This window comes from Ovis aries, chromosome 11 (assembly GCF_016772045.2).
Source record: "Ovis aries strain OAR_USU_Benz2616 breed Rambouillet chromosome 11, ARS-UI_Ramb_v3.0, whole genome shotgun sequence".
Taxonomy (NCBI): Eukaryota; Metazoa; Chordata; class Mammalia; order Artiodactyla; family Bovidae; genus Ovis; species Ovis aries.
The window spans coordinates 45,229,821-45,244,076 of NC_056064.1; the positions used below are offsets into that span (position 1 = coordinate 45,229,821).

Consider the following 14,256-nt stretch of genomic DNA (forward strand, 5'->3'; position numbering starts at 1 on the left):
AAAGCAATGATTTTCAAAAATATCATTTGTTCTTAAGCTAAGAAAAATATCTGGGGACTTTGCCTTAGTATTTCACTACTGTACACACCAGTGGAATATAAATGTAGTGAAAGTATCAAATATTTAAAAAGAAAACATTAGGTTCAAATGGGGTAGGTAAGCTGTCAAAGTGAGAGAGGGGCAATGCGAACATCTATCTCACTTCAAGATCCCTTCCCTTTTTTGTAGGCGAAAGGTTTCCAATCTTCATAAATAGCATAATTTGTGTTTTGTTTTCAAAGTCATCTTAAGAAGAACTTCAGTATATAGGGCAGTTAAAAATAAGTTATAATAGGGATACATGATCTGCCCTGGCCTGCAGAGAACCTGAAGAACCTCTGAGGACCCTTGGAGGCCTACAGAAGCCAATGTGAAAGCCACCACTCACACAGCGCTGCCTTTTTCATCTGTTAACTACAAGTTTAAAGCCATGAGTCACTAGAACTCATCTTTCATTTGTCTTCTTGGGACTTGTTATTGTTCAGTCGCTAAGCTGCGTCCGACTCTCTATGATCCCATGTGCTGCATCACGCCAGGCTTCTCTGTCCCTCACTATCTCCCAGAGTTTGCCCAAGTTTGCCTAGAGTTTACCCAGAGTTTGTATATTGTGGCTAGACATTAAAACAATGAAATTCTTCAATATCACTTGATTCTAATTTGGCAACACTGGCCAAAATGTTTGTATAAAATTGCATATACATTTTATATGTAATTACATATAAAAATTACACTCAAAAATTACATATAAAATTACAAGCTACACAAATCTGAATTTAGAACCTGCGTATCTAATATTTTTGAAAGCACAGTACTTTTTTTTTTAATCAAGCAAACATACCAATGACTAAGATGTTGTTCAGTTGCTCTACACCATCAATTTTGGACAGCAGCTGGTTGACAACAGTGTCATGAACCCCTGTGCTACCAGCCATGCTCCCTCTCTGCTTGCAGATGGCATCAATTTCATCAAAGATGATGATGTGCAAACCACTGTTAGCACCAAGCTAGTAAGGGAAGAAATTACATTAAAGGTCATAATTTGAATATATTATCAAACAAGGTAATCAAGAAAGCAAAACAAAGCTTTCACTCCATTTGACCAATAAATATAGCAAGTATAATCATGGCTGCTGCCCTCTCAAAGGTGGAACTGCAGTCTAAGAATTCTGCAAAATGAAAAGGCATTCCAGATCTCATATTTAACAGAAATAAAATGAAAACATACACTATATACTGATATAAGTGAATATCCATCAGAACTAACTATTCATTCACACACATCTCTTACCTCACTCTTTGAAAGAACTCTCAAACATTTCTTAATTCCATGAATTTCAACTCCTTCCCATTTTCCCTGAGTTTTGGTGAGAAGATAGCCCCCAAAGCAGTAGGTTTAATGTTTATCATAGTATATAGCTAAAGAGGAACTCCACTCAGAGGTGGACTGGAAATTGGACAAATGGGAGAAGGTACTGGACTTGATTCATACTCGGTTATATCACATGAAAAGAGACTGCTTCTTCTGAACAATAAAGTGAGAAAAGTGAAAGTGAAAGTGAAGTCGCTCAGTTGTGTCCAACTCTTTGCAACTCCATGGACTGTAGCCTACCAGGCTCCTCCCTCCGTGGGATTCTCTAGGCAAGAGTACTGGAGTGGGGTGCCATTTCCTTCTCCAGGGGATCTTCCTGACCCAGGGATCGAACCCTGGTCTCCTAAATTCCAGGCAGACACTTTAACCTCTGAGCCACCCAATTTATCAAAAGAACACAGTCAAGCAGGTGCTGTTTCTTCTACATCGTGATTTCTGTTTTATTTTGTTGGATATAAAGTCATAATGAAAAAGAAATCGGTTTATATATTTTGAACTTCTAATAGATGCAGATACTTTTAAATGCCAACATTGATTAGGTTACATTATCACGAACCTTCTAGCAATTTATATTTAAGTAATTAACTCTCTTGTCAGGAACCAAAGGCAGAAGTGCACTGTACAGACTTTTTTTAAAAAAGAAAAACCATTAGGGATTAGTAAAACAAACAGGTGAAAATAAACATAACCTAAATATAACAACTCATGGACAAAATCAATGATGGCCACAACGAGATTCAAGATTAGATATGACTGGTATTCACTAAACCTCTGGTAAGGATATCATTTTTTTTAATAGACAAAATTTTGATTATGAAAGTATTAGATGTTAACTGAGCAAAAGTTATAAAACAAGTAGAAATAAGTTAAAAATAAATTATCAACATATCACTTAAAGATAAATGCTATTAACATTCTTCAGATTTGTTTTAAATTTATCTTAATTAAAAAATTGGAAACTCATTACATCTTTCATTTGCTTGAACATTAACTGTTTCTTTTTAAAAAATCTAAATTTATTATTTTTGGTTCAACTTGCAAAATACATGATCACTATAAAAAATTGGAAAAATACCAAAAAAAGTAAAGAAATCACCATCATCCAAAATCAACTAGCAAGATATAACTGATATTAATTTGGTACTACATAAAAGTTTGCATTCCTTTTTTCAGTTCAGATATCAGTATTTTAAGCTCTTTCCCATGCCTATAAGTATACATTGTAATTTTTATATTACAATGTATACAGCTATACATTATAATTTTTCATGTCCCATAATATTTCATCGCTATGATTGGTTTCATAATTTAATTCCTCTATTCCACATTAATTCTTTACTGTCAAAGACTTAGTAATTTCTAAGTTTTTAGTGTTATAAAAGCTGTTGCAATGAACATTTTTATATTGAAATCTTTGACAATACTTCATGAAGGCAAATTGTTAAAAGGTGTGTTGAGTATTTTAATGCTCTTGAAATAGGCTTGCAAATCTTTTCCAGAGAGGTTTTATCATTTTATAATAATCCTACCACAGTATATAACACTGCCTATCTTGATATATCTCCACAAGTAAAAAGTAGTTCCCAAATTGACAGATGAATAATGGCATTTCTCAATCATTTTTAATTGGCACTTGTCTAATTATTGATGAGGTTGGTACTTTTTAAAATCATTTATATATTTTTTTACCATTGTCAACTTTTCTCTTATTACTCGTTCATGTCCTCGGTACATTTTTCTGTTGGGATTTAATAATTTTTATCAATTTATTAAAATTCTTTATACATTAAGGGTATTATTATATTTGTTATACATATTTTATCCCAATTTGCCATCTGGCTTTTAATTTTACTTATGGTATATTTTGGCTTCCTTGATAGCTCAGTTGGTAAAGAATCCACCTGCAATGCAGGAGACTCTGGTTTGATTCCTGGGTCAGGAAGATCCCCTGGAGAAGGGAAAGACCACCCACTCCAGTATTCTGGCCTAGAGAATTCCATGGACTGTATAGTCCATGGGGTAGCAAAGACTTGGACATGACTGAACAACTTTCACTCATGGTATATATTTGGTAAATGGAAGGGTTTTCAAAAATGTATTTTTACTATTTAAGCAGCCAACATTATCAATTTTTATTTTTATGATGTTTTCTGTTACTTTTATCTTTAAAATCTTCCCTTATTACAGACACTGGTAGTCACCTACATTTTATTCTCTTGTAAATTTTTACTTTACGTATAATTCCTTAATCTATCTGAAGTTTAATTTTTATATATAATACAAACCAGGTGGTTCAGTGGTAAAGAACCTGCCTGCCAATGCAAGAGATGCAGGTTCGATCCCTGGGTTGGGAAGCTTCCCTGGAGAAGGACATGACAACCCACTCCAATATTCTCGCTTGGAAAATCCCATGGACAGCAGAGCCTGGCGGGCTACAGTCCATGGAGTCACAGGAGTCGCACATGACTTAGTGACTGAGCACACACACACTAAAAATCCAAGTAATTCTTCAAATATTAGGCTGATCCAAAATTGCTGACTCAATAATCCTTTCTTCATCAAGACACTATTTCTATCAGGCTTTATAGTTTTACATATGATAGGTATTTTCAGCCTATACTATGGACAGTAGCAGCTGGGGCAAGCTCTTTCTCTCCATACCTTTTTCTCCTTTATTATAACTGTCTTGGTTACTTTCAACCACGTTTCCTGCCCCATGATTATTAGAATCCTTCTACTAGGGTAAAAATACGTTCTCCAATTAAAAACATACAAAAAGCCAAGTTTTGACTGAAATTGGATTTAATCTCTAAATTAGTTTAGGAGGTACTGACATGTTTATTCAGTTCTAAATATCTCTCTCCAACTATTTAAGGCTTTTATGTCTCCCAATAAAGTTTTGTACTTTTTATCATATAAATTTCTTCTTAAAGATTCCTATTTATGGTTTTTGGCAATCATGAATGGGATTTTCACATTACATTTCAGAAACAGTATATATGTAGAAATGATAATAATTTTTTGTATTTATTTTATATCTGACTACTTTACTCTCTTATTTATGCCTTTTTTAGTTGATTTTTTTGAATGTTCTATGTAGACGATCATATTATCTACAAGCACAACTTTGTGCCCTCTTACATAACAGGTATTCTTGTTGTGGGGTATGAGAAATTATTCCTGAACAAAGGCAAATAGAAGGAGAAAGAGAGGAACTAACAGATAAGAATTCAGACGCAGGCAGGGCCACTTGAGCACAAGGCTAAGGGGGAAATCCAGGCCCTAAAAACGGGATAATAAAATTTACCCAACATGAGAAACAATAGTTACAGTACTATCACAATAGGGACTAAAATCCTGAAACAGGCCTTTCTAATGAAAGAGAAGATCAAACACACACCCACACATGCACACACACAACTGCAAAAGCAGAATGCTCTTTATACAAGATGATTTTAATCCTGACTTTAGGATGGAAAAGGAGAAATACGCAGTTGGAAGGTCAGCGAGAAACACTGGAATGTAAATGAGGTGAACAGACTCTTTAAGAGACTTTTGGTGACAGGAGTAGTGATGACTGAAACACAAAAGTCTTAGGTTTGCTTACTGCCTGCAAGTGGAAAGGGGAAGTAACAGCAAACGTAATAAATTACCTGTGATTATGATAAGAAAGCTTCAGAAGGGAAAAAATTCTTTTTTAAGTTTCTACCATGAGAAGACTGAACTGTTAACAGGACATCTAGTTAGAAACACCCTCCAGACAACAAGATATAAACTGAACAAAAGAGGACAGAAAGATAGATGTGAAAGTCATCTACAAACGGCAGAGTATAGAAGCAAATGAGATTCTGTAAGGAGATGAATCATATAATTAAGCTGGAGGAATATAAAAGCCAGACAGATTCTGGGCTACAGTACCAGAAGATGATTCCAATAAAGTCAACCCAAAGAAAACAGGATCAGGAAAACATGACAAAGATGAAAGATGAAGTGCTGTGTCAGAAGTAGGAAGAAAAATGGTTCTAAAAATGACCTGAAGGAAATTGGAAAGGATCTAAAACACACCTGAATATATACTTTAAAAAATAAAAACCAGATAAAACATAGTATGATCAAGCAGTTCCACTCCTGGGTCTACAGTAGCTCTGCTCGTAACTGCCCCAAACTAGAATCAACCCAAATGCTCTCTAGCGGGTGAGTGGATAAACAAACTATGGTATATCCACAGGATGGAATATTACTCAAGAGTACAAAAGGATGTTTGATACACGTGACGACTAAGATGAAAGCTCAGAGGCAACATGCTGAGTGGAAGAAGCCATTCTCAGAAGGTTACATACTATGGTCCCATTTATATGACACTCGAAAAGACAAAAGTATAGGGATAGACAACGGATCAGTAGTTACCAAGAGTTATTGGCAAAGGGACAGCACAGGCGAGTTCTGAGAGGTGATGTCAATGTTCTGCATCTAGATTTTGTGACTGTTACATGAAACTATACACATGTCAAAATTCGTAAAAGGGTACACATTGAAATTCAAAAAAGTTAGTTTTACTTCATAATAATAAATAAAAAATATAACATCTTATCACACATTCTATTATTCATTATTTGGAATACTCTTCATTCTTTAATGCATTCTTATGCAAGATGACAGTCATGTGTTCATCAAGGTTTTCAAAATTTAACTAAGGTTCATTATATTTTTTTTCCAGAATATAACTTACAAATTGTTCTCCTTCCACAATGTTTTAAAACTAAAGTCTGAAAAAATAACTTAATATCTCAGTTATTGCCATATTTATTAACAGATATCTAAAGATAAATGATAGCTTGTTGCTTAAAAAAACTTCAACACCAAAACCTATTCACCTTTCTATCTGTAGAGAAGATAGAGAATGAAGAATTGAAACTACAATCTTAGCTTTGCCAAAAAATTCTAGACAGTACAGTATTAATTCTTGCTGTCTTCAATAAAAAACAAGGACACTCCTGTCTGTGACTGAAAAGCTGTGAGATTTTATGCTATTTTTTTTAAAGACACCTTTATTCAAGGTTGTCTGTCAATACAGCATAAAACAAAAAGCTGTTATAATGTATGAATTTTGCTGTCAATGTGCCTTATGTTACCACTGGAATCATGACTTCCTTCTCAGTCCAACCTCAAAAATCATCTGTATGGAAGGGAAGCCAGAAACAATAAGAACACTGTGCTTGATTTAATGATCACAGGAGCAATCTTCCCTAAACATAATTCAGTACAATTCTGACCTTTTCAGAACCTTGCTAATCTTGAGACTTGTCATCAGGTCCCTTCCCCCAACCTAGGGAGTACAATAACATCAATTTCTACAGGTGCGTTATTTAAATAAAGGCAAGTTCTTATTGTAATAAATTAGGAATTGGGTAAGGAAGATGTCAAGATTAATGTTCACAGATTAATATAGCTGAATCATCAATAAACCCTTTACCAAAAAGTTTAAAGTTCCATAATCCAATCCTCTTCAATTCACTGACTTTTAGCTCTGTTCTTATGTGCAAAGTCTTCCCCCACAGAAACAGCTGATGCCACTGAGCCCCTGGCAACAGCCTTGGAAAATGGCTGTTCTATATTTAGCTAGTTTGACCTATATGCAAGTGTTCTTCTTTGTCAGCCTGGACTGTCCAGAATCACAGAGGTGATGCTTTTCTTTATTATGTAACACATATATACTCTCCATGGGGCCATTAGCTGAATACACCAAGCCATTTCTGGGTGTAAGAATTGAGAAAAGTATATCAGAAAAACCCAGCTATGATTAATACCTACCTAGAAATTCTTTGTCAACTCAGTTTTATTATTAAGTGTCATATTTAAACTGTCTGCAAGTTTCAAATCAGCAACAAAGATACCTATGCAGCCATGTAGAAACTATCACAACAGATCTTATAAAATGCTTCTCACCTGCACCTGATGTTTAATCCTCAGTATACCATTAGGGTCCATTAGAAACACAATTTTGGTTTTTAATTTTCTTTGTTAAGCAGTATTAATATTTATAAAAATTGGTATCGCATGATGTTTTTTCCCTAGAAGTCTGCTACAGGAACAAAAAGGGGGGAATTTTTTTTTTTTTTGGCTATGCCCCATGGCATGTAGAATCTTAGTTCTCCAATCAGCTATTGAATCTGTACCCCATGCTCTGGAAGTGCAGAGTCTTAACCAGTGGACCACCAGAGAAGTTTCAGAAATTATTTTTTTTTTAAAAATAGAATAGAACTCATTCTGGGAACTCCCTGGTGGTCCGGCGGTTGGGACACTGCACTCACTGGGCCCAGGTGAGATCCCTGGATAGGTGAACTAGGATCCCACAAGCTATGCAGCATGGTCAAAATAAAATAAAATTCATTCTATCTTGCAATTACTGTATGGGTCCATTGGATCTTTTTATAAATCTAAGATATATTATGCTATTTCAACATTCTAGAAATTATGTCATCATTACTCATCAATTAGTCCTATTAAAAAATGAAACAATAAAAAAATAAATAAAAAAAATAAAAAATGAAACAATGATGGTATTTCTCTGAAGGATGATGCAAGAGTAAAATAAATACCGGATGACATCAACTTTCAGCACTTTCACTGTGTTGCCTGAAGTATAATATCTGCTTTCAAAAAGGTATAAAAGAAGTCTAGACACCATCCACTATCTTTCTTGCATGATTTTAGCTTTAACTGAACACAGTTCAGATTTTTTTATTTTATGGCTGTAATGGCAAAGAAAAGAAAATCAACAGAGGAAAACATTCTGCAATTATTGGATGAATCTAAAGATGAATACAAAGAGTGAGATAGCAGCACCAGAGATACTACTGAAGATGATGAAATGGATCACTCTAAGTAAAATCTGACTATGTGCCTTTAGATGACGGTATGCTAACAGACTGTCTCAAACCCAAGGATGAATAAGACAACAGATGCTGAAGGCAGGTATTACAAAATAAGAAGAAGAAATAGATGATGCAGACATTAAAAAATTAGACTGGCCGTTAAAAAGCTGTATACATACAAACCTAAAAATAAAAATATTTTGCAATTACAGAGTGTCTGATGGCCATCCTCTTTTCAACAAAATTATAAGCCAAATTAAAAAAAGAATTCTTCAAGTACTGTCTTGATGACACAAGTAGAAGAACCAGAAATAATGATAAACTATAACCTATGAGAGATGTCATTTGAAATTTACAATCAGTGTACAAGTTCATGCATGACAACTGATGAACAGTTACATTTAGAGGGTCCTGCCCATTTTGGATATACATTAGTATCTATTGATCAGTCAACAGATGTCTTCAAAATCAAGAAAATATGGGATAAAAATTTGGTTTTCTATATTTAAGCTTTTATTAAATAGTTTAATAGTCTCTGCTTCCCTTTATGTTTTTAAATGATCTGTAAATCAACTTACAAGTAATTTTTAAAAAGGAGTTCTTTCAATCCAGATAGTAAATGGTAATGACTATTTTTCGTGGTATTCTGAGCTGTACAAAGATATTTGAAGCAAAAAATATTGTAGTATTAGGGATGAAATCCCTCGTGGCTCAGAGGGTAAAGAATCTGAATGCAATGTGGGAGACCTGGGTTCGATCCCTGGGTAAGGAAGATGCCCTGGAGAAGGGCATGGCAACCCACTCAAGTATTCTTGTCTGGAGAATTCCATGGACAGAGGAGCCTGGTGGGCTATGGTCCATGGGGTCACAAAGAGTCGGACCTGACTGAGCAACTGACACAAGGACACAAGGGATGAATGTAACACTGAATTGGCTCCGGGACTGTCCGAAGAGTTGAGATCAGTCATTAGACTTGCAGTAATATACTAGGACCCAACGCAGCTGAGACAGCTAGAGACCTGAATATGAACAAGAACTTACTGGAATGCAGGGGAGAAAACCACCTTGGGTAAAACTGAAATGATTAAACACCCAACAAGCAGATTTGAAGCAGTAGAAGGGCTGTTATAAAGGCAATGTTTAAAACATTTTTACCACCAACAAAAATTAGAAAAAGTAGAAAATGACAGGGTTTAATAGTACTAGATTTAAAAAAAATTGATGTTATGTTTCTGGTGTTATTCATATTGGTCCACGTACATCTGTTATTTATTTTAATGTCTAAGATGATATTCTATTTCCTACTGGGAAGAATCAAGACGTCTCTACTTTTCCCCCAACTGCATACAGTACAACCAACATTCTGATACCTGTCATTTTGTGCATAAGAGCAAGAGTATTTCTCTAGGGTAGCTGTCTTGAAGTAGAGCACTCATGGGTCATGGGGTTTGTGCATTTTCATTGTTATAAGATGCTGTCAAATTAATCTACAAGCTATTACCCACTGTATATCTAATTTATACTATGACTAGTAATGTATATGAAGTCCTGTTTCTCTACAACCTCATCAACTTTTGGCATTATTAGCCTTTGTAAATTTTATCAGGTTGTTAATAAGGTGATTTTTCTTTAATTATGCTTTTTCCTGAGCATTGTTTCATTTGCTTATCTTCAGTTGGGTTCTTCCTCTGAGAAACTGCCATTTCATATCCTCTGCCAGTTTTTTAAATTGTGGTGTTTGTCTTTTTCTTACCCCTTCAGTTCAGGTCAGTTCAGTCGCTCAGTTGTGTCCGACTCTTTGCGACCCCATGAATCACAGCATGTCAGGCCTCCCTGTGCATCACCAACTCCCGGAGTTCAGTCAAACTCATGTCCAACGAGTCAGTGATGCCATCCAGCCATCTCATCCTCTGTCGTCCCCTTCTCCTCCTGCCCCCAATCCCTCCCAGCATCAGAGTCTTTTCCAGTGAGTCAACTCTTCACACGAGGTGGCCAAAGTATTGGAGTTTCAGCTTCAGCATCAGTCTTTCCAATGAACACCCAAAACTGATCTCCTTTAGGATGGACTGGTTGGATCTCCTCGCAGTCCAGGGACTCTCAGGAGTCTTCTCCAACACCACAGTTCAAAAGCATCAATTCTTTGGCACTCAGCCTTCTTCACAGTCTAACTCTCGCATCCATATATGACCACTGGAAAAATCGATCTGTTGTTCCATGTCCAGTTCTAACTGTTGCTTCCTGACCTGTATACAGGTTTCTCAAGAGGCAGGTCAGGTGATCTGGTATTCCCATCTCTTTCAGAATTTTCCAGTTTATTGTGATCCACACAGTTAAAGGCTTTGGCATAGTCAATAAAGCAGAAAGAGATGTTTTCTGGAACTCTCTTGCTTTTTCCATGATCCAGTGGATGTTGGCAATTTGATCTCTGGTTCCTCTGCCTTTTCTAAAACCAGCTTGAACATCTGGAAGTTCACGGTTCACGTACTGCTGAAGCCTGGCTTGGAGAATTTTGAGCATTACTTTACTAGCATGTGAGATGAGTGCAATTTGTGTGGTAGTCTGAGCATTCTTTGGCATTGCCTTTCTTTGGGATTGGAATGAAAACTGACCTTTTCCAGTCCTGTGGTCACTGCTGAGTTTTCCAAATTTGTTGGCATATTGAGTGTAGCACTTTCACAGCATCATCTTTCAGGATTTGAAACAGCTCAACTGGAATTCCATCACCTCCACTAGCTTTGTTCATAGTGATGCTTTCTAAGACCCACTTGACTTCGCACTCCAGGATGTCTAGCTCTAGGTCAGTGATCATACCATTGAGATTATCTGGGTCATGAGGCTCTTTTTTGTATAGTTCTTCTGTGTATTCTTGCCACCTCTTCTTAATATCTTCTGCTTCTGTTAGGTCCAGACCATTTCTGTCCTTTATTGTGCCCATCTTTGCATGAAATGTTCCCTTGGTATCTCTTAATTTTCTTGAAGAGATCTCTAGTCTTTCCCATTCTGTTGTTTTCCTCTATTTCTTTGCATCGATCTCTGAGGAAGGCTTTCTTATCTCTCCTTGCTATTCTTTGGAACTCTGTATTCAGATGCTTAGATCTTTCCTTTTCTCCTTTGCTTTTCACTTCTCTTCTTTTCACAGCTATTTGTAAGGCCTCCTGAGACAGCCATGTTGCTTTTTTGCATTTCTTTTCCATGGGGATGGTCTTGATCCCTGTCTACTATACAATGTCAGGAACCTCCGTCCATAGTTCATCAGGCACTCTATCAGATCTACTCCCTTAAATCTATTTCTCACTTCCACTGTATAATCATAAGGGATTTGATTTAGGTTATACCTGAATGGTCTAGCAGTTTTCCCCACTTTCTTCAATTTCAGTCTGAATCTGGCAATAAGGAGTTCATGGTCTGAGCCACAGTCAGCTCCCGGTCTTGTTTTTGCTGACTGTATAGAGCCTCTTGCTTCTTATATAGGAGTTATTACAGAGAATTCATTACAGGAGATGCCAATTGTTTGTGGATTATATGGACTTTAAATATCTTCTCTGGTTTGAGACATTTGTATTTAGTGTAATTTGACAAAGAATTTTCTTTATATTAATGTAACCAAATTAACATTTTTCCCATATCTCTGATTTCTGTGTATTAAAGAAATTTATTCCTAGCCTCAATTCTTTAAGCTTTTCCCTATTCTTCTTCTAAAACTTTTCTTCTGTAACTTTTAATTTTGTTTTTTGCAAATCCATTTTGTAATTTTGTATGAAGTGAGATGGACTACACTTTATCTTTCTCCAGAAAGACAATGATCTCCGTCCCATTTACGGAACAGTATATTATATCCCCTCTGATCTGTATAGCCACTTTTCACATAATAAGTTCCTCCTATGTTCCTCAGTTTCTTTGGTCTGTTTTTACATGCATATATAAAACTGTTTCAACTACTGGGCTTCCCTGGTGGCTCAGTGGGAAAGAATCCACCTGTCAATGCAGGATACACGGTTCAATCTCTGGTCCAGGAAGACCCCACATGCTGTGGAGGAACTAAGCCTGTGCATCACAACTGCTGAGCCCGCGCTCTAGGGCCCAGGAATCACAGCTACTGAAGCCTATATGCCTAGAGCCCATGCTCCACAACTAGAGAAGCCACTGTGATGGGAAGCCCACGCACTGCAACCCGAGTAGCCCCACATCACTGCAACTCAAGAAAAGCCTGTGAAGCAACAAAGACCCAGCATAGCCCTCCCCCAAAAGAAAAATGTAGGAAAAAAGAACTTGTTTCAATTACTACAGCCTTCCAGTAAGTTTTGATACCGGAATAAGTAAGTTTTCATTATTCTCCAAAATTTCCATCACACTTCAAGCATCCAAATAAAACAGTTGTTAAATTCCAAAAAATTCATGTTACACTTGATTGGAAAAGCACTTACAGATTAATATGGGCAGAATTGTCATTTTTATGATAATGTTAGGATTCCCATATGAACACGTTCTATCTTACCATTTATTAGCTCTTGAAAATTCAAAACTGCTTATAATTTTCTCCTTTATTTTTCCTGTTAAAACAGATTTAATCCTAGTTACCTTACCATTATGACTGCTGTTGGAAGTTAAATCTTTTTTTAAAGTTACATTTTCAGTGTCTTCACACTTTGAGTCATGTTATTCCCTTCCTGCTTGTAAAGTATTTGAGTTTTATTTATTCCTTCCTCAGCTCCCCCTCATGCCTTGAAGAGCTTGAGAACTATATACAATTTTCATATAAACATATGACTTAAGCTTTATGTTAATTAACATTAGCATCTTCTTCCCAAATAATACAAGGATCTTATATGAATTCAACCCACTTACCACATGGTTTGTTCTGTATTTTAGTTCTACCCTTAAATAATGGTATGACACTGATCATCATTATCATTTTGTACATTGAAAGCTTATTAAATTCACCTCTTTTAAACCTTTTTATTGTGAAATATGGCATACCCAGAGGGAAAGTTCCCCAAATGTGTATGTATGTCTGAAGGAATTGTCACAAAATGAGCATCCATGTAACCTTAACAGGAACTAGAATAGTGCCAGCATCCTGGCAGTGTCTCCTTACCACCATTCCCCAACACCCCTCACCCATCATGCCTCAAAGGCACCACAATCTGACTTTTATGGTAACTATTTCTCTCCTTTATAGTTTTACCAACTAAGGAACATGTATCATTAAACACCATACTTTAGTGGAGCTTTATATAAATGACATCATACAGCACAGATGATCCTTTCTTGTCTGATTTCTTTTGCTCAACATTCATTTGTGATATCTACAAATATGAATAGCTATGTGTACAGCCAGGCTTCCCTGGTAGATCAGCTGGTAATGAATCCGCCTGCAGTGCAGGAGACCCTGGTTCGATTCCTGGGTTGGGAAGATCCACTGGAGAAGGGACAGGCTACCCTCTCCAGCATTTTTGGGTCTCCCTGGTTGGCTCAGCTGGTAAATAATCTGCAATGTGGGAGACCTGGGTTTGATCCCTGGATTGAGAAGATACCTGGAGAAGGGAATGGCTATAACCACTCCAGTATTCTGGCCTGGAGAATTCCATGGACTATATAGTCCATAGGTTGCCATAGCCTGTTTACTTTTATTATAATACAGTAATTTACTGTATATTTATATGACTGTGAATTCTAGGTTGACAAGTTACTCTCTTAAAAAAAGGCATTTAACTGATTTCTGATTTTCATTGTTTCTGTTGAGAAGAATAAGTGTGAAAATGAAACTTACTCAGTCATGTCCGCCTCTTTGCAATCCCATGGACTATACAGTCCATGGAATTCTCCAGGCCAGAAGACTGCAGTAGTAGCCATTCTCCAGGGGATTGTCCCAACCCAGGTCTCCTACACTGCAGGCAGGTTCTTTACCAGCTAAGTCACTGAGAGGACAAATGGCATCTATTTGTGCTTATTGAAAAATAATTCACTTTTTTC

At 36.4% G+C, this 14,256-nt stretch overlaps 1 protein-coding gene across 8 annotated transcripts in view; it reads right to left on the minus strand.

The window, feature by feature from the left end:
- Window positions 1-14,256, minus strand: part of NSF (N-ethylmaleimide sensitive factor, vesicle fusing ATPase) — a 149,247-nt gene that overhangs the window by 55,476 nt on the left and 79,515 nt on the right. For all 8 annotated transcript variants that reach the window (XM_004013003.5, XM_027974387.2, XM_060394932.1 and 5 more), the window contains exon 10: window positions 878-1,043. In XM_004013003.5, the coding sequence (XP_004013052.2) occupies window positions 878-1,043 (166 nt within the window). The remainder of the gene's footprint in view (window positions 1-877; window positions 1,044-14,256) is intronic.